At 34.5% G+C, this 21146-nt stretch overlaps 4 protein-coding genes across 5 annotated transcripts; 2 read left to right on the plus strand and 2 right to left on the minus strand.

The window, feature by feature from the left end:
* Positions 1-171: 171 nt before the first annotated feature.
* On the minus strand, positions 172-2041 carry LOC113058876 (zinc finger protein 571-like). Its single transcript, XM_026227142.1, has 2 exons — positions 1967-2041; positions 172-1702 (listed from the first exon to the last, which is right to left on the minus strand). Exons 1-2 carry the CDS (start codon positions 2010-2012, stop codon positions 552-554), a joined length of 1197 nt encoding a protein of 398 aa, XP_026082927.1. The 5' UTR covers positions 2013-2041; the 3' UTR covers positions 172-551.
* Positions 2042-6751: 4710 nt separating this feature from the next.
* LOC113058880 (ragulator complex protein LAMTOR1-like) lies at positions 6752-11091 on the plus strand. The gene is made up of 5 exons (XM_026227147.1): positions 6752-6946; positions 7697-7839; positions 7953-8030; positions 9609-9732; positions 10398-11091. Exons 1-5 carry the CDS (start codon positions 6914-6916, stop codon positions 10488-10490), a joined length of 471 nt encoding a protein of 156 aa, XP_026082932.1. The 5' UTR covers positions 6752-6913; the 3' UTR covers positions 10491-11091.
* A 1068-nt stretch (positions 11092-12159) lies between these two features.
* LOC113058879 (ragulator complex protein LAMTOR1) lies at positions 12160-16790 on the plus strand. Its single transcript, XM_026227146.1, has 5 exons — positions 12160-12341; positions 13409-13551; positions 13636-13713; positions 13836-13959; positions 14623-16790. The coding sequence occupies exons 1-5, from the start codon at positions 12300-12302 to the stop codon at positions 14713-14715; spliced, it is 480 nt and encodes a 159-aa protein (XP_026082931.1). The 5' UTR covers positions 12160-12299; the 3' UTR covers positions 14716-16790.
* On the minus strand, positions 16775-21100 carry LOC113058878 (leucine-rich repeat-containing protein 51). Of its 2 annotated transcripts, none has more exons than XM_026227144.1 (5): positions 20942-21100; positions 20732-20798; positions 19497-19702; positions 19248-19396; positions 16775-17255 (listed from the first exon to the last, which is right to left on the minus strand). In XM_026227144.1, the coding sequence occupies exons 1-5, from the start codon at positions 20957-20959 to the stop codon at positions 17117-17119; spliced, it is 579 nt and encodes a 192-aa protein (XP_026082929.1). In that variant the 5' UTR covers positions 20960-21100; the 3' UTR covers positions 16775-17116. The 2 variants fall into 2 exon arrangements, with proteins under 2 accessions (XP_026082929.1, XP_026082930.1); XM_026227145.1 differs by lacking the exon at positions 20942-21100 and adding an exon at positions 20892-20910.
* Between the last annotated feature and the right edge of the window lie 46 nt (positions 21101-21146).

Consider the following 21146-nt stretch of genomic DNA (forward strand, 5'->3'; position numbering starts at 1 on the left):
AAGTATGATTGAGTTAACCAATAAAATCAGCAGCGGAAAAAACTAACAAAAAACATTATATATATAGTGTATAAATGGTCTGAACAAAACTTGCAGACATGCTGAATAAAAATGCTAATTTATGCGATTTCAATATTAAAAACATGGCAAGTGCAAGAATGGTTTCTGTAGACTTTAATAGTGTTTGTAATAATGAACTTTAACTTCAGGGGTAAAAGATTAAAAACACACATCAGTAGGTGATTATCACATAAAGTGTTGATCCTGTAGTTTGTCTCAGTCTGTTGATACACAATGAAATGATCTTAATGTGACAATTTACAGAAGATCTCAGACATCATCATAATGAATGAGGAGAAAACAGGGAACTATTGTGTTTTCAGCAGCTCAGTTAAATATGACGACTGTGTTGTTTCTGTCAGACAGTGAATTCACTAATTGTCAGTTACATTGTTGTTTTGCACTATTCTCATTGTAATTGCGTTTACAATATGAATGTATAAATATTTGTCATGCCAATGAAGCACCTGGAAACTAACTCGTATGATACGCTACAGAGCTTTTGTGTTTAAAACTCCACACTGAGTACAGTGATATGGTTTCCCTCCAGTATGAACTCGCTCATGTACTTTCATGGTCCCAGACTGAATGAAACTCTTGTCACAATATGAACACTTGTAAGGTTTCTCTCCAGTGTGAATCCTTTGGTGCTGTTTCAGTTGTTGACTTGTAGTAAAGCTCTTTCCACACTCAAAACACACATGATCTCTCACTTCATTATGTGTTTTCTGGTGCAGCTTACATTTGTCTAGACGTGAAAAACTCTTTTCTCCAGTGTGAATCCTTTGGTGCTGTTTCAGTTGTTGACTTGTAGTAAAGCTCTTTCCACACTCAAAACACACATGATCTCTCACTTCATTATGTGTTTTCTGGTGCAGCTTACATTTGTCTAGACGTGAAAAACTCTTTTCTCCAGTGTGAATCCTTTGGTGCTGTTTCAGTTGTTGACTTGTAGTAAAGCTCTTTCCACACTCAAAACACACATGATCTCTCACTTCATTATGTGTTTTCTGGTGCAGCTTACATTTGTCTAGACGTGAAAAACTCTTTTCTCCAGTGTGAATCCTTTGGTGCTGTTTCAGTTGTTGACTTGTAGTAAAGCTCTTTCCACACTCAAAACACACATGATCTCTCACTTCATTATGTGTTTTCTGGTGCAGCTTACATTTGTCTAGACGTGAAAAACTCTTTCCACAGTAAGAACACACATGAGGCTTCTCTTCTGAATGAATTGTCAAGTGTGTTTTTAGCCTTGATGATGAAATAAACTTTTTACCACACTGATCACAGTTAAAAGGCTTTTCTCCAGAGTGAATGCGCAGATGATTACAGAGACTTCGTGCTACAGTAAAACTCTTTCCACACTGAGAGCAGGTGTGTGGTTTCTCTCCAGTGTGGATTATTATGTGCCTATTAAGGCTTCCTTTGACTCTGAAACTCTTTCCACACTGAGGGCATGTGTAAGGTTTCTCTCCAGTGTGGATCCTCATGTGCGTCTTAACGTTTCGTTTGCGTTTGAAACTCTTTCCACACTGTGAGCAGGTGTGAAGCGGTTTGTCTATTTTTCTTGAAGTTTTGATTTTACAACATTCCTCCTCCACTTCATTCACCTCATGTCTTTTCTGTTTAACTTCCATCCAGTCTAAAATAAACAAATGATGTGGTTAAAAGCTGTTAAATGAATACAATTTAATAGCAGAAACCAAAAAAAAAATCACATTTTTATCTTTGATGTGTCAAAGGTTAGTTCTGTCATTAAAGACATGTGACATTAAAATGTGCATATGATCGGTTAGATGATCATTTATAATTTATTGCTAATTATTTCCCAGCCACTAAATCTTTTTAACAGAAGCTTTAATGTTTCTCAGCAGTCAACAATGAAGAATCAAGAATGGACACAAACCTGTTGTATCTTCATGTTTTATTCTGGATGTTTCTGGATCATTCATGTCGTCAACCTCCTCTTCAGCTTCTGCTCCAGTCCTGTAGGATCGAGTGAATGTTCCTCACCTTTTTAACACAAGCACAAACTCCGCCCACCACAGATTCTGAAGATTTCATTGGTCGTGTCAATCACAGTGAATCGCAGTAATCATCTACAACACTGAAACCAATCCAGTACAAACCTGTGACCTCAGTATAGTTTAATTTTTGTTGTCAAATCAAGCTAATTTCTGAAACTTCCCCCAGCTTAAATGTTTGGTTTTCTTCATATTTTTAATGAAGAAAGCCAAACATAAGTAGTGTAAAATACCAGATATTTAATGTCATGGATAATCACAGAGTAAACCATTATTTTAGAGGTGAGTAAAAAATAAAATGTTTAAGTGGGATTTGGGGCCAAATTACAGGATAAAAAAAAAATGACTTTGGAAAGATGAAAGATGTTTTATTCTAGTACAATCGGTTGATTTGAGCAATAATTGTTGCATTGTGACAGTTCAAGTATGGGGAAAACACTTTTTTTTTTTTTTTTTTTTTTTTTGAAGTTTGCACTCTTGTTTCTCATTAGGTATTAATATATCTTAATAACCTTTTAGCTGGTTAATGTTTCTTATTAATGTTTCTTAAGAAACATTTATTTGAATATTATCATGTTTAAGGTATTATATATGTTTCAATTCCAGAGTAGCGTAATGGATATGTGCAATTTTCAGTTTTCAGAAACCAAATGTGGGTCCCTTTGCATAGCTAATAACTTTTTATTTTTTAAGAGTAATGTCTGAAGAAGATATAATGTTGAAACTAGAAAAACTGCATTGAATATACCTGTCTGAATGCCATGCCACCAAATTATGATTTCCCCAAAGATTGTTTGCCTGTGTCTCAATTATTCAAGATCTAAATATGATTTTCTTGACTTAATTTCCTTAATTCCTCATTTTTAAAGCCCTAAATGTTTCAATCCCAGGGATATGATGATCGTAATGTGTCTATATGAGTAAATTGTTGAAATTTACTCATTTTAATACAGATTAAAGAAGACTGTCTGAGGAACAAATAATCTTGAAACTAGAAGTGCATCTTTAACTTTTACTCCACTACAATTCCTAATTAAATTACAAAGCAGATTCGGAAGAACACCGACTGCAAGAAAGCAGGTTTCATGAATTATTAGTGGTTAATGACTCCTAAATAAACACATTTGCTCGTGTGATATGGTTTGATATGGTTATTATCAAACTAAAAGTGTTTTTTCTCCAGATATCAGCAATGTAATATTGTGTGAATGACTGTGTGAATACATCTAAATGCCACTTCAGATGCAGATCTCGGAAAGGTTTTCTTATGTTGGAATGAAAGAGTTTTTATACCAGATCAAGTGGCTCTTATTCTTTATCATATTATAAAAGATCACTCTAAATTGTAATGGAGACACATGCATTTTCTGTGAAGTTGATTTGAAACAATGTGTATTGTAAAAAGCGCTATACAAATAAATTTGAATTGGATTATGCAAAGATACAAAATAGAAAAGTTAAAAATTAATACAATCTCGCTGCTCAAACGGTGTATACATTGTTTGGAAATGATGCTATTCATTCAATCTATTCCCAAAGATTGTGCACCTGTATCTCAAGTAAGTATGATTGAGTTAACCAATAAAATTATCAGTGGAAAAAACTAACAAAAAACATTATATATAGTGTATAATTGGTCTGAACAAAACTAGCAGACATGCTGAATGAAAATGCTAATTTATGCAATTTCAATGTCAAAACATGTCAAGTGCAAGAATGGTTTCTGTAGACTTTAATAGTGTTTGTAATAATGAACTTTAACTTCAGGGTTAAAAGATTAAAAACACACATCAATAGGTGATTATCACATAAAGTGTTGATCCTGTAGTTTGTCTCAGGCTGTTGACACACAATGAAATGATCTTAATGTGACAATTTACAGAAGATCTCAGGAATCATCATAATGAATGAGGAGAAAACAGGGAGCTATTGGCTTTTCGGCAGCTCTTTCGATAATAGTCAGCTATCAGGATGACAGCGGTGTTGTTTCTCTCAGACTATGAATTCACTAATAAAAGTGTTTGTTGTTTTGCACTATTCTCATTGTAATTTCTTTGCCGATATGAATATACAGTATATCTGTCATGCTGATAAAGCACCTGGAAGCTAACTAGCTGGATGAATAGATAAACTTTGCTCATAATTATGACTTCAGACAAATCTTTTTCATATGTTTCGCTACAGAGTTTTTTTGTTTGAAACTCTTTCCACACTGAGTACAGTGATACGGCTTCTCTCCAGTGTGAACTCGCTCATGGGTTTTCATTTGTGTAGGCCGAGTAAAACTCTTGTCACAATATGAACACTTGTAAGGTTTCTCTCCAGTATGAATTCTTTGATGCCGTTTCAGTTGTTGACTTGTAGTTGACTCACCCAATTTAGTTCTTGCGGTCTTCTAGTAACGAGCTGATGAGTGTAATCAGGCATGTTAGATGTTAGATGTTTAGGAGTCTAGGACAGGTTTGGGAAGCACTGTAATGTCCTCACCTTTTTAAAACACAGTTAAAGCACAAACTCCGCCCACCACAGATTCTAAAGATTTCATTGGTCTACACCAGTGGTTCTCAATTCCAGTCCTGGGATCCCCCTGCTCTACACATTTTGCATGTCTCCCTTATTTATAACACACCTGATTGAGATCATCAGCTTGTTAGAGGAAAGAGCCATTAACTGAACCAATGAGCTGATGATCTCAATACTAAAACTAAGTCGACACCAATGGCATTGGGCCACAATCACACCAACCAAAATGGTACACTTATTTATTTTACTTATGCATGTCAACTACATAAATATCACCTTTACAATGATGAAGGGTTTGCCTTATACAACAAATATAAAAAAAGAAGAGGAGCTTCCTCAAGTAAGCTAAAAGCAGATTGACAGATTGAGACAAAAAAGGCAACAGACAAAGACACGTATGGTTATTCAGACAATCTCAGACTGATAACACGAACTTGCATTTATTTGCACTGATTGAAAGAAAGAAAAAAGTTATATACTATAGACCAAGGGCCTGTACCTTGTGTGTAGCTGAACAAATTCGGAGTTACATGATTAGTTTTGAGTTGACAAAATCAAACCTCTCCAATCCGGCTCTGTTGGTAGTAGTTTTATTTACTTCTTGTGAGAGACCCAGCGAGACTCAAAACTAAAGGTTTTGCAAAACCTTAAGAGATTGAAAAATATGACGAAATTAAACGACATATGAAAAATTAAGGATGACAAATAAAATTAATTTTCTTGCTCTATCAGTGCAGTGATAAGTGCAACTTGTTAATTAAGATTATACTTTTGAAAATATATAGGGATAGAGACTTGAACATGTAAGATAATTTTTTTTTAAATAGTGCAATACTACAGTTTATTTATATTACACGATCACCTAAAATTGCTTGTGTGTAATAGATAAATAATACTAATAATATGAATCATAATAATTATATAAATCATAAAATGACTCAGTAATTATCATTAAAGCAAGAGATCTTTTTTTAAGCATTAGTGACCTTTAAAGGGTTAGTTCATCGAAAAATCATAATTATGTTATTAATAACTCACCGTCATGTCGTTCCAAACCCATGAGACCTCCGTTTATGAACTACAAATTTGACTTGTTTACGTCTAGCGTTATAATAATTATTTTGTTTTTCTTCGTTTCTAATGTCACAATACATCATACTTTCATAAAATCATGCAACATACTCTACCTTGTTTGGGCACATTGTTTATTCCAAAACCAGTGCTGGATAAACAGTGAGCGTGCGTGCGACAGTAGACTGACTAATTTACGAAAGCGGTAATGGACAATTCCGCTTCCCACCTGTAGGGCGATCGAAGAGGAGAAGTTCCATGGTGTGGCTTTAAGGCAATCCTTTACAATCTCAATGTATTTTTATTGTACAATTAATGACAGATTAAAAAAAAAAAAAGGACAAACAAAAAACCTAAATATAGATTAATGTTTTAATCAAAATAAATTAACATCATCATACCAAAACAAGGAAAACAGCAGATTTTTGAACATAACTGCACATATATCTTCCAATAATAAGCTGTTGACATTTTATTCCAACATTACAGTTTTGATGCTGTTTCATGTCAGATGATCGTGTTACATGTGTTAGTAGTATTCTTTTTTCTTCTTAACTTTTTATTTTATTTTATTTTTATTCTGTGCAGAAGATGTGTACTGGCGCCCTCTACCGTTCAATAATGTAAACACAGATTCTAGGAGTATAGCTCAAATATATTTAAATTTTTTGTAAGTCAAGTATACTTAAATGTCATTTTAAGTATATTTATGAGGAGTACATAAAGGCTATTTCTGAGAAGTACATAAAAAGTCAACTAAAATCATACTCTCCTATTTTAGTATACAAATAGCACACTTGAATAAACTTATTTTCCAATTACGTGGACATATTTGCTCTAAGGAAATGTAAAAAAATCGAGAAATGGAGTTTTAGCTGGTGTCTCTCACTCTCAGTGCACACAGTTGCATGCATCTCAAAGCATTCTTCACCACTAACCTCTGGCTGCACATCATGGTTTCGGCTTTCTAGTCACCTTCATTTGATTACAGTTACAGTATTGTTTTTTTATTTCCTTCTTCTGCACGTCTCCCTTGCATATTTGCATGAATCTCTTTTGTTTGAAATGAAAGGTGTTGTGTCTCTTTATCGCTGCGTGTCGCTGCCGAACGCAGTGCGCTTTTTCGCCAGCATTGCTTTGGTTCAGTCATGTGATGGTTCCTGCGTCTCCAGCGAACAGAGAAACTAGCAGCTTCTCAGACGAAAAACTCTCCCAGAGAAGAGACTGAAGCTGTCATGGGGTGCTGTTTCAGCACTGGGAGCAACCAGGTAGAGAAGCTTTATTCAATATACACGCAAACAGCTAATAAATGCAGAACAATGTGGCGTTTAAATCCCTGAAACAAGAATTACATACAACAGCCATTTAATGTTGGTGTGTGTTATTAAAGAACAGACTACAACAATACTACAATATCGTTAATTGCGCCTATTTTTCTAGTCAGAATTGTTTACTTCTAATGCTATAATGAGTTGATATGTAAATTGTCACAAACTGAAAGTACGTTTTGGGAGCTTAGGCTCGTGACCTGACATGTGCTGTTTAAAAACTACAACAAACTTACTCTAATGCTTAGTTTCTCAGACCACAATGGACTTTTTTCAGCTTGTGTTTGTCTTAAAATATTTCCCTTGTATTTTATTTTTTTTTATACCGATTAAAGATCCTTAAAGTAATGGACAGAGTCTGGGAAAGTAATTTTCTAAAATATTACATTACAATACTACTTCCTAAAAAAAGTTACTCATAGTTTTAGTTACATTTTTATAGAATGTAACGCGTTTTCCTTTCTGGTCTGGGCTTGCATGTTTGCGTTTAATATAAAACATATTATTTTTGGCAAATGTAAAAGCCATTTCACACCAAAAGTGAAATTAATAATACTCAGGCTGAAGGAAATGTACATTCAAGTCATGGTTTTAGGCTACTACTGCCTCCTCGAAAGAGTCAACCGATGGTTTTTCAGGAGGTGTAATGATTATGATTTTGAACAGCCTCCTTTTGGCTTTTCTGTGCAGGACGACTCAAAGAAGCCATTGATTCCTGACCCAAACTTAGACAGAAAACCCACCAATGGCTCGGATCGAAACGCAGACGGCCTGTCGTCCAGCCGCAAAAATGACCAAGACCTGCATGCAGCCATCGTGCAGCGGACAGCCCTGTACGACTCACACAATCCCTTTCACTGTGGCTGTCGAGTCATTTATAACACGGTTTGTTTGCAGTTTGGTCTGTTCACTGATTAAAACTCACTTTTCTTGTTCTCCTGGTTAGGAACATAATTGACGTGTCAGCTGTTATTTCTCAAGGCCTGGAACAGCATGAATACATGGACAGAGCCAGACAGTACAGGTGTGTTACGCTACTACTGAAATGCCATTGAAGCCAATGGAGTGATGTCATAAACTTGCAACGCTAGCGTAATGTCAATATTTTTTTTTTTTTTTTTTTTTTATAGCATCAAGATTGTAGCTAAAATTTTATATTACCGTATTTTTCGGACTATAAGTCGCACCTGAATATAAGTTGCATCAGTCCAAAAATACGTCATGATGAGGAAAAAAACATATATAAGTCGCATTTATTTAGAAGCAAGAGAAAACATTACCGTCTCCAGCCACGAGAGGGCGCTCTATGTCTTCAGTGTAGACTACAGGGGCATTGAGCAGCATAGAGCGCCCTCTGGCGGCTGGAGACGGTAATGTTTTCTATTGGTTCATTTCTCTTGGTTCATGTCAAATTAATTTTGATAAATGAGTCGCACCTGACTATAAGTCACCAAGCCAAACTATGAAAAAAATGTGTGACTTATAGTCCGGAAAATACGGTAGTTCAAGCGACTGTCCACCCCAAAACTTGTGATTATCTACTGACTCTTATGTAATTCTGTATTATTTTCTTTCTTAAAGGTTTCTGCGGGTCTTAATTGCTAATTGTGGGTCTTAAGTCTTAATTGCTCCTTCCATACATTAAGGCCTAAAAAGGTATTAAAATCAGAGTCATAATTCTTAGTTATCACATAAGATGTTGCATGCACTGCAAAAAAAATAATAATAATAATATCCTACTCTATATTTTTTGCTTTCCAATATCCTTAAATCAGGATGAGTTTAGTTTAGATGCGAAGTGAAGTCTTGTTTCGTGAGAAACTGAAATGAAAGCTTAAGGTTTCTTTTTGTGTGAAATTAATTAAAAAAGTGGTAACACTTTATAATAAAGTTCAATTAGTTAATGTTAGTTAACTACTTTAGTTAACATGAGCTAAGCAAGAACAAACCTACAGCATTTTTTAATCTTAGTTAATGGTAATTTCAACATTTACTAATGCATTATTTGAAACAAAGGTGGTGCTTGTTAACATTAGTTAATGCATTGTCAATTAGCATGAACTAACAATGAATAACTGTATTTTCATTAACTAACATTAAATAATGGAACCTTATTCTAAAGTGTTACCAAAAAATCTATTGAAGTTGCATCTTCAATCATTGAAGCATTGCTAATGCAAAACATTTACATTTTGTGTAACATTTACACATGTTCCATTCAATATATTCCTTAAATTTTCTTTACTTAGTCTTAAAAAGGTCTTAAGAAGAACCTAATTTACTTGAATAAACCCTGCAGAAACCCTGCTCATCTGTGGAACATAAAAGAAGATGTTTTGCTAAATGTTTCAGGTCTCATTGACTTGAATGGTATTTTTGTCCTCACAGTAGAAGTCAATGAGACATGAAACCATTTCTTTACCAACATTCTTCAAAATATCTTATTTTGTGTTCCAATGACACAAGCAGGAATAAACGATGACAGGTTTAATTTGTGGATGGACCTTTTGCTTTGTACTCCTGCAGTGTGTGTGTGTGTGTGTGTGTGTGTTTGTGTGTTTTAGTTATGCATTGAGCTGAATCATATGTGTTTGTGTTAAAGCACCAAAGTAGGGGTGTTGAACAGAACGTGGTCTCAGAAGAAACCCGTTCCTCTTCCGTCACTGAGCAGCCAACCTCACCAAGTGCTCGCCGCTGACCTGGTCTCAAACGCAGATGTACAGCAGGTCAGACTCGGTTTCATTGTGCACATGCACTTGGATGTTATTTGATGACCTGCTCACAATACACTAGACCGCTTTTGCCATGCCACAATATATGTGTGAAGTATATGTGCAAGAAGGGTGCATTTATTACTCTAAAGACAGATATATTGTGAAATATTTTTAAAGTATAAAACTTCTATTTTTAATATTTTTAAAACTATAATTTATTTTTGATGCAAAGCTGTATTTTCAGCATCATTCCTCCAGTCTTCAGTGTCACATGATCTTCAGAAATCATTCTAATATGCTGATTTTCTGCTCAAGAAACATTTTTTAATTATTATCAGTTTTGAAAACAGTTGTTGGGGAAACCGTTATTGTTTTCAGAATTCTTTGATGAATAGAAAGGAACATTGTTTATTTTAAGTGCAAGTCTTTTAATATTCCGGTCACTGAAGGACGCTGGATACGATGAAGTCATATTTTGTACATTTAATGCATGCTTGCTTCTTTCAAAAAAAGAAACAAAACATTTCCTGTCCGCAATCTTTTGAACAGTAGTGTGTATAAATGCTAAATAAAAACAATTTATGCATTTGTTATCAGCTGATTCATCGATCTATCACTAGAAATAATGGACATTATTCAGAGTTTTGTTTGATTTATTGCATTTTTTCCCTCCTCAGGTGTCTAAGATCGCGGCGTACGCCTACAGCGCCATCTCACAAATCAAAGTAGATGCCAAAGAAGAGCTGGTGGTGCAGTTTGCTATACCATGATAATTTTTTTATTTTTATTTTTCTGAGAAAGATATTTCATCAGCTGAACAACCACTGTTGCAATTTTACTGTACTTGAGTCCCTCACAGCCTTGTTTACATCGTGGCCCGTCTTATGAATAATCACACTGTCAAATCCGAGTGTTTTCGACGGGGAGGTGGGTCTGAATTGTTGCTGTCGAAACTTGTAAATTGTAAATGATGTTCTTGTGTCGATGCCTTTTAATGTACAGAGTGTAAAAGTGATTAAGATGAATTATTACTTTGCGTTCTTTCCTGACGGAGTTTGAAATGCCACACAGTATGTTTGTGTAATCATTTATTTTGATTTTAAATATTTATGCAAGCTCAGAGACAGTCTGGCGCGATTAACTCTATAGATCATGTCAAGGCACTTTTTCTCTTTCTTTTGGGGATTTTTAAAGGGATAAAATGCGCTGCAATACTTTGTTTTCAGTTGCAGTTTACTAATAGTGTACCTAAATGTGGAATTTTACCTGATTTACAGAGATAACTCTATTTAGGCTAGTACCAGAAATGTAATCTTAATAATCTGTTTTTGTTTAACAAGATGACACATTAAAGAAATTCACAATTTTAAATGTTGTTTTATTGTACTGAATGTGTGTAGTATAAATGTATTGGTGGTAAGTACAATGAGAATATTTTTTTTAGTTGTGTGAATATACAGTAAGTTGGTCCCCTTTATTAAAATCCAGTACTCCAATCTCACCAACACAAGATGGCAAATTGACGTCAGGTCCTCCACACTCAGCCCTGATTGGTTAAACTGAACCAGTGATGTTAAGACAAAAAATGCATTGCATTGAATGCACCTTATTTTGGCCATTACTGATTCCAAATAACAAGACTAAATTTGTTGTACCTTACAACCTTTTGGGCCATAAAATGTTTCAGTTGCATTGCTTTCTATGCAGAGTCAGAAAACTCTCGGACTTCATTCAAAATATCTTAATTTGTGTTCTGCAGGTGAACAAAGGTCTTACAGGTTTGGAATGACACAAGGGTGAGACATAAATTAATGAAAGAATTGTCATTTTTGGGTGAACTGTCCCTTAAGTAATCCAGATTGCATGTAATCAGTTACTACCCAGCTCTGATATCAGTGTTGAAGAAACGCGAAGTTATGCAATCAGATTACTTTTTTTTCAAGTAACTAGCAAAGTAATTAATTGCTTTTTCATTTACAAGGAAATATCTTAGTTACTTTGTTTTCGCATTTATTGAATGACAGCATTCATGTTGAGAGAAATCAAAGGCGTGAACGTGAACTCATCACACTTGAACAAAAACAGATTCAGTATTTTTCAAAATTAATAAAAACAGTAAAATACAACTTCAGAATAATAGATGCATGCAAACCTGCAATACTTAAATATGTCAAATATCCTTTAGCCATTTCACTGTCTTTCAATGACAATGAATTCAACCAGCAAAAATAACGTAAAACATATTTTTTGTTTCCTATTTTTATTGCTGAAAAGAGAAAAATTAGCACAGATCAGAAATAGTAACGAAATATAGCGATGCACTCTATGTCGATATTTTCAATATCACATATAATATTCATAGACAGTGAAGGATTAGATAAGATGAAATATGTTCGGTGAATGAGCGGAATTGACGTCATAACGTTTTGCGTAGAGACGGAAGTCACGTGACGCGATTGGGATTCTGTCATGTGATGTTCCTGCTTTTGCAGCGAAGCGATTTACAGTCCAGACAAACAAACCGCTTCTAAGACGAAACCCGCACTCAGAGAAGAGCCTGAACCTGCTGGACGGCTGTCATGGGGTGCTGTTTCAGCAGCGATAGCGAAACATCGCAGCAGGTAGATCAGATTTCATCAGTATGCGGCCAAACAGCTGGAAAACACCGCTGAATCACAGACAGCACGCGCTTAATGTTGCTGTGTGTTTATGATTCTCCAAGAATAGACAAGTGTTGAGTGTGTTTCAAAACTATTACAAACTTACTCTAATGCCTAGTTTTATTAAATCATTAGTCTAATCAGAATTACTGCTTGGGGCATGATGATTAGACATGGGACATCTCATACATTTACAGTAACTGTGTAGATAGAACATTGAAATAACAGTGTTTCCACTCACAGAAAACAAATATAACAGTGGCCTTTTAAATCCAGGCCTGGAGTTTTCTATTTCTGTATAACGGCGCAAAAGTCTGAGACTGCATTGAGAATCTGTGGTTTATAAATGATTTATTATTTCGGTCAATTTAAAACAACAATGGGAAAAAAATGCTAATCAATTTAAAATATTTGAATATTTTTATTGTGCTTAATGTATTATATTTTCTTAATATATTTCAATTTTATTTTTTCATTTTAAATTTTAATTGTATAGCGCATTTACAACAGCCACTATATATGTTTATTTATTTATTTAAGTTTTTTTTATTATAAATTATCTCAGACCACACTGGATTTATTTTATTTTTCTACTTGTGCTCTTAAATATTTAATGGATTTTAAATTAAATAATTTATTAAGGCAAGTCTCTGTGAAACCATTAAAATCCTTATGCACGAATCACTAATAGTAAAAAAAAAAAAAGTAACAGAAATGGATTCTTTGTAAAAAAATCACTTTTGTGCAGGTTCCTGTTTGGTTAAATATGATGTAATTTAATAAGAAGTTGGCGTTTGTGCTTATGATGCAAGAAGTCGTTTAGCAGATGCTGTTAACCAGAGCAACTTATAGCAGTATGTAATAACTGCAGACTCTAACGCAACTTTATTTAATTTTTATAGGGTGTGTGGCATAATGGTTAGACAAATAGCTATTTAGTCATTGTTTTAGGCTACTATTGTGTATGCAGTAATGTTTTTTTCAGGAGGTGTAATGATCATGCAACTATTTTTGACTCCAATGTGCAGAATGAAGAGGTGAAGCCATTGATTCCTGACCCAAACTTAAACAAAATACCCACCAATGGCTCGGATCGAAACGCGGACAGCCTGCTGTCCAGCCGCACAGATGAACAGGCCCTGCTCACGACCATCCTGCAGCGGACAGCCCTGTACGACACACACGCATGCCCTCGAGTCAGTTATTAGGCTGTTTGTAGAGTTAAAACTCACTTTTCTTCTCCTTGTCCTGTTAGGAACATTATTGATGTGTCGGCTGTTGATTCCCAAGGCATGGAGCAACATGAATACATGGACAGAGCCAGACAGTACAGGTGTGTAGGTGTATGTGACGTCATAACCATGCAGCATTTGTGTGATTATGTCAAGTTTTGAAGCTGATGAAGATTGCACATGCGTTATGCATTGAGCTGAATCATATGTGTTTGTGTTAAAGCACCAAGCTGGAGGTCTTGAGCAGAACGTTGTCTCAGAAGAAACCCGTTCCTCTTCCGTCACTGAGCAGCCAACCTCACCAAGTGCTCGCCGCTGACCTGGTGTCAAACGCAGATGTACAGCAGGTCAGACTCGGTTATTAAATGACCGTCTCAGTGTGCATTGGACTGCCTTTTACATTCCAAGGCCTGGTGGGAAAGTAATAAGTGATAAAAGAAAACTAGAGATCAATTCAGTCAATATGTAATATGTAGTCCAATATATAAATAAGCTATGCAGTTGACATGCATGCATATATTCTTTAAACAACTGTTTTTATATAATATCTATATATGGATTTAATATGCATGTATGAATCTGTAAATATGCTACTATTCTGAAGATTTTTCTAAAGATGATGATCACAAGGCATGCATTTGTTACAGTATAAACAGTAACATTGTGAAAACTGTTATTAGAATTTAATGTAACTTCTATTTTAGTATTTTTGTGTATCAGTGTTCTATATATTAAGAAATCTTTTGTAACATTATAAGTGTCTTTACTGTCACTTTTGATCATTTTAATGCATCCTTGTTAGACAAAAGTATTAATTTCTTTTAAAAACTTCTACTGTCCTCAAACTGTTGAGCAGTAGTTAAAACAACTGATGACATATATTGTGCAATTTCCATTGGTCAGGCTGTTGGCGATGTGACGAATATCAGTCGATGTATTGGTCTATCACTAGAAATGATGTATATTATTCAGCTTTTTTGTTTGATTCATTGCATTTTTTCCCTCCTCAGGTGTCTAAGATCGCGGCGTACGCCTACAGCGCCATCTCACAAATCAAAGTAGATGCCAAGGAAGAGCTGGTGGTGCAGTTTGCTATACCATGATTCAGAAGTTGGACCTCCTTCTCCCCAGTTCCTCTGTTTCTGTCTCTTATTCTTGCCCTTTTCACTCCTCCGTTGTCCTTCCAAACCTCTTGAAATGCAGACGCACATCTCGTTGTTCTCTGAATGCGATGCAGATAAATATAATTCACCCCAATAAGAGCTCCTTGTGTAAATCCGTCAGCCACCGAGAGGGTAAAAACATCTGATCTCCTTTTTTTTGGTCAAGTTGCATTTGATCAGTAACCTTTAGTTTTTCATGCATTCATCAAACTCTTTTTCAACAAATACACCACAAATCTATTTTTAGTTGTATTTGTTCTAGTTGATTCTTCTGTGGGCTTTTCAGTGTCCTGATTGAAGCACATCCAGACTTCTCTTCAATTACTCTTATACTAAAGTTAACTCTATATTTACTCGGTTTGGTTGGATCATCTTAACACATAGGTTACGGTTCAGTTCATTAATTCTGGAATCACTGTGTTTAGAGTTCATTATTTCTGATTCAATTTCATAATCGTATGCAGTGAGGTTCCAGATTTGGGAAGCAGATTCATATGGGCAACATAAATAATATTTCTGTCTAACCAGAGTAACACACATTAACCATTGTTTGTTTGTTAACTAATTTGGATGCAGAACTTGTATGTTTTGTGCGACTAATCTGCTTGAAATTCTATCGAATTTATTTTCATCTGGTTTCGATTTTGAGTCTATCACACGAATTAATTCGGACTTGCAAATTTACACATTAATTTCTGTTTTTGTTTTCCTCTTTTTGCTAAAAGACCTTAATCAGGTTAGATGGCATATTGAATTTTACACCGATGAAAACAAGGCTGTGATGCATAGACTTACCTCAGAGGCTTTACAGTAGCACACACTGTGACTATACAAATATCATGTAACATCTTTTAAACTATTTATGAAGTTTTGTCTATTGAAAATTATCTTCGGAAATAATTTTTGTGAGCACATTGTTAAACAATAGATCAATCGATTAAACGCACTGCATTGAAGTCCCTCACAGCCTCGTTTTCATTCTGGTCAACAATTAAATATGGCTTTACTCTCACTGAGGTGTATATCACAATCATTTTTATAAATCAGTGGCATATATGTATTTTTAAACTATCTCGGTACGTTTCACGTACTGTGCCACGTCATATCAATTATTAATTAATTAAAGATTTAAAATCCTCTGCTATTGCTTTTAACGCAAGAGAAAGTGTTTCTTTTACCGTGCACCTTTCCTATAACCTTCAAACGGTCATGCAGTCTTACTGTAAAAAAATAAATAAAATAAAAAAGACGAACACTGGTTAAACCGAGCTAGAACAGAACAGCGTGGCCTGTCTAACGAATAATCATACTGTCAAATCCGAGTGTTTTGGACGGGGAGGTGGGTCTGAATTGTCGCGGCGGGAATTCGTAAATTGTCTTCAATTGCCTTTAATGTACAGAGTGTAAATTGATTCGAGTGGCAAGTGTAAACGGCTCTACGGCGCCCCCTGGCTGCGTTATGCCTTAGTCGTAAGTCTTTGAGATCCGTAGCTTGTTTTTCGCGAAGCAAACGAGGATGCGTTTACCTTGTCTGTTCTACTTTTAAAATAAAAAAAAAATATCATTACATTGCTTTAAACTTAGTCCATCTAATTTCTTTCTTTTTTGTTTCGTTTTTTTGCTGTTGTGCCGACAAAACAAAGAACTCGTGAATTCGTAAAAATTTGCGTTCTTTCCTGACGGAGTTTGAAATGCCACACAGTATGTTTGTGTAATTATTTATTTTGATTTTATATATTTATGCAAGCTCACAGACAGTGTGGCGCGATTAACTCTTTAGATCATGGCAAGGCACTTTTCTCTTTCTTTTGAGATTTTTAAAGGGATAAAATGCGCTGCAATACTTTGTTTTCTTTTGCAGTTTACTAATAGTGTTCAAGTTTGTTACGTAAATGTGGAATTCTACCTGATTTACAGAAGAAAAATATTTCTTAGGCTAGTACCAAAAATCTCAATGTTTTGTTAAAACTGTTTTTGTTGAATGAAATTATGCATTAAAGACTTTCAAAATTGTATTTTTTATTTTGTCTTAGTAAATGTGTGTAGCAGATGGTGGTGGTGAATGCAATGAGAAAACTTTAATACATTCTTGAATTTGCTAAGTGCAGTTCTCAAAGAAACGTTGTCCCATGCCTTTAAAGATTATCTAGTCAAATTGATGTTTTTTTGTTGCTTAAGATGTTTCACCACTTCATTCTGGCTTTATCAACAATAATGAAGAAACCCTGACCAAAGCAACTCATGCTCTACTACTATTTTACTACTAGATTTAGAGTTAGCCTCTCTGTAGTAGATCAAACCATAGCTGTATCTCCACATCAGGATGTCGGGTGGAGAAGGTTCAGTCCACTTTGCTGTGACTCATGGTTTTGAGTGGGTTTCTTCTCCTCTGCCAAACTGAAGTCAGCTCCCGTTCCTGTTTGGTCACGGCGCTGAAATCAATCATCTTCACATGAGGAAGCGTGCTGATCAAATGTGCCCTACAAGAGAGGCAGAAAAGCTATTTAGTGAAAGAATTAGTCTTATTTTTGTGACATGAACTGTGATTCAATTCTGAGCAAATCAACATTTCATGACAGCGAAATAGTTAACACTTTAAGGTTCAATTTGTAAACATTAGTTTACTATGTTAGTCAACAATGAAATATACTCATAAAACATTTATTAATCTTAGTTACTGTCTATTTAATGGACCTTGAATGATAAGAACTAACAATGAACAGTTGTTTTAGACTATAATGGGACCTTACTGTAACATCTATCTGGAAAAATATAGAAAATCGATATCTAGAAAAGGCAATCTATCCAGAAAAAGCTAGAAAATCTATCTAAAAAAATTATATCTAGAAAAATCTGTGTCTGCCAGTCTATCTGTCTGTAATTATAATATAATTGACTTGAGATTACAGAAAAGTAAAATTATTTAATAAAAGCATTTAATGCCAACAGAACGTGTAAAACTGTCTGCAGTCACAAATTTATAGTCCATTGACATTTAAAAGGTTTTTTAAACGAAAAAGATTGGAAACATTGAATATTATTTATAATTAATATGTGAATCCTGTGAAAACGTATCCATGTCTTGTTTTACCCCAAAATCAAATAAGATTATTTTAATAGCAGCATTTTCATTTCGATTTTATTAATTAAAACCACAATGTATAAATATTGTATTATCTAAAATATATTTTGTTTTTGAACTTTTTAAATTTTACCGGGGAATGTGCTTGACTTTTAAACACGCAATGCAAAGAAAAATCTTAGTTGTACTTAAAGTAACCTTCTTTGGGCAATCCTTACGTAAAAGTAGTTTATTCAAGTGTGCTATTAGTATACTTAAACTAAGTATAATTTTAGTTTACTATTTATTCTACTCAGAAATATATTTAAAATGACATTTAAGTATACTTGACTTATACTAACAAAAAGTCTAAATATATTTGAACTATACTTGTGCTCCTAGAATCCGTGTTTTCATTATTATACTGTAGAGGGCGCTAGCACACATCTTCTGTACATAATTTTCAAAAAAACACAAGAAGAAAAAAGAAATAATAGATACTAACACATGTAATGTTCACTTAAAGAAAACTTATGACTATACTTGAAACTACTAAACTAGTAGATTACTGAGACTATACTTCAAAGTGTACAAAGTATTTAATTAGTAATTAATAAGTTATTTTACTTTTAGTATAATTGCAGTGAAGCTACAAATATAGAGGTAAACTAGTAGTGTACTCAAAGTTTACTAATGTTTATACTTAAATTATACTTTAAAGTAAGTATACTTTTATATACTTGAAAGTGGGCAGATGTAGTCCCAAAGAGTACACTTACAATTATCCTACTAGAACACTGATATTTGTATACTTGCTAGATAAAGTATACTTACAAATATACTTGTACTTTACTGAAGTAGACTTAATAAAATAAACTCGAAGTATACTACTTTTTGAGGAAGGGAAAACATAGTTTCAATCCTTTCTCTTTGAGAAAGAGACAGACATTTTCTTGTGAGATTGTAAGAATGGTTTTACACATGCACATGTCGTGTGTGTATCAGAACTATATGTGATTACAGTTGCTTTTCACAGGACAGCAGAGGTTTGTAACCAGATCCTAACCGCAGTTTCAGCACCTGTTGTGCCAAAAAAACACGACCAGTGCAGAGATCCACAGCGGAAAATCACAGAGTGATACAGCAGCACAAGCTTTTTGTATTTGACATAAAGCGTTTTAATGGTGCACCAGTGCAAAAAAATTAAAATTTTGTTAACGTTTACTCATCTACAGTCATGCCATGTGACCTTTTTTTTCTTCTTCTTTTTTTTTGGTGTTGCATGGAAGAAAGTAAGTCATACAAGTTTGGAATGACATAAGGGTGAAGAATGATGACCGAATTGTCATTTTTAGAAACCCTTCTGCTCCCTGACTCGTGCATCTAACTGACCTTTGACCTTCGACCGTACCTGTAGTCACGCTCGGTCACTATGGGATTGCCGTGCAGAGTGATGGTGTGGAGAAACGGCAACGTAGCAAGTTTATCCACTTCTGACAACTTACAAACACGGTTTCCATGCAGATACAACAAGCGTAGCTCTTTAAGTTGAGTGAGAACCTGACAGAAAGAGAGAGAATGATGTTCTTTTTTTTCCTTATTTCATTGATTACACAAATGCTTGTTCTCAGCTGTCAGACTGAGGTGGGAAAGTGTGTACTGGGTGGATGTGTTGAAACTCGTTGAAGGAGAGGTCGAGCCAGGCCAGACGTGTGGGCTCAGCGTAAAGAGCGGAAAGCGTGTCCATCAGTCCCGTCAGGTCTGAGAGGAAGTTGTTGTTGAGTCTGAGCGTTGAGCTGAGGATCTTCTGCTCTGAGTCACGCTTTAGTGGACGAGCGCCTGGGTTAGGTTCATCAGAGAGCATATCTACAAAAAACACAAAGTAAATAGTGCTTTATAGGAAAAGCATTGCACTGCATTTAGTATTTTGTACACATAAATACAGACTAATAAGTGTTGTTTATATACCATTTTATGATGAGAACTCTATATGATCAATTAGTTACCTCTAATAATGCCCAGGACGATATACAGAATACAATAAAGTTGCAATGAGAAACCAAATCAAAAAGGGGATTTAAAGCAAAACACACTGGAAAGAGTGATATGTTTTGAGAATTACATTTCACTAAATAATTGCAAAGTTTTTCTGTTCTTAGACATTTAATTGACTATTTCTTTCATAAAATAAAAAAAAGGATAATAATATTTGGATATGTGAAGGCGGGATTTGGTACGATTTTCAGATTTATTAATAAATGTAATTTTTAAAGACTTATTTAGACTTATACAACTCACTCCTAACTTAATAGTAATTACATGTGCAATTCACTCCTAATAAAACCTGAAAATCTTGGACGGGGACAAATTATATTTACGTCAGCAGATGTTATGTAAGGCATGTCTTGTCTTAAAAATATATTTTTATATATATATTTATTAAAAAATATATAAATTAATTATTTATAAATAAATATTAAACTAAATGTATTTATAAATAAATCTAATACATTATATTTATTTATTTTCATATGCTTGTTGATGAAACTGTTATACAATCAATTAATTGTATAACAATATTAATTACAGTTTTTCTTTTTGTTTGTAACATATCTGCTTAATAATCAGCTATTAAAATACATTTTCATACCGATATTCAAAACTGCTCGATTCTGTAAAGATCCGATTCATTGGAAAGATCCGATTCAGAAGAACGACTCGTTTGCGCATCTGACTATTCTATTTCACTCGAAAACGTGCCTTATTTAGGAACCATAAATGCATTTCGATTGTCATTACTGTTGGAAGGCAGAAAAATAATTCTGACTAAAATATTAAGGCGTTTAATCTATAATTGAAACCGATATTTTAGAAGTGTGAACAGTAGAAACGCACCTGAAACTGTATTGAGCTCCCGAAATGAAAAGTCCACTGGAGATCCGAACATGTTCCAACCTCCAGACTGCAGAAAACAAGACAAAAAACTACAAAATACAATAATTCATCTTAAAATGAAGTTTAAAACCATAAAGCAAAAAAGTACGGTTTTATATACAATGGCAGTAACCCATAGTAGCTCATGGGTCACGCTAGCAACAAAGTTACCATGGAAACCATCGACATAGTATAGCATTCTGGGAAATGTAGTTCGCTTGTTTGTGTGGCGATTTTTCTTTGGCCGTTTCAAAATGGTTTTGAACAGTATATTTTCTAAATCCTCTAAAAGTGGAATATACGTGACATTTTCTGTTTCCAAAAAAAAGTGAAGAGTTTTGACCGGTTTTGACGTTTTGACAGAGACAGACTTCCT

The sequence above is a fragment of the Carassius auratus genome, chromosome 40 (genome assembly GCF_003368295.1).
Source record: "Carassius auratus strain Wakin chromosome 40, ASM336829v1, whole genome shotgun sequence".
NCBI classification, from domain to species: domain Eukaryota; kingdom Metazoa; phylum Chordata; class Actinopteri; order Cypriniformes; family Cyprinidae; genus Carassius; species Carassius auratus.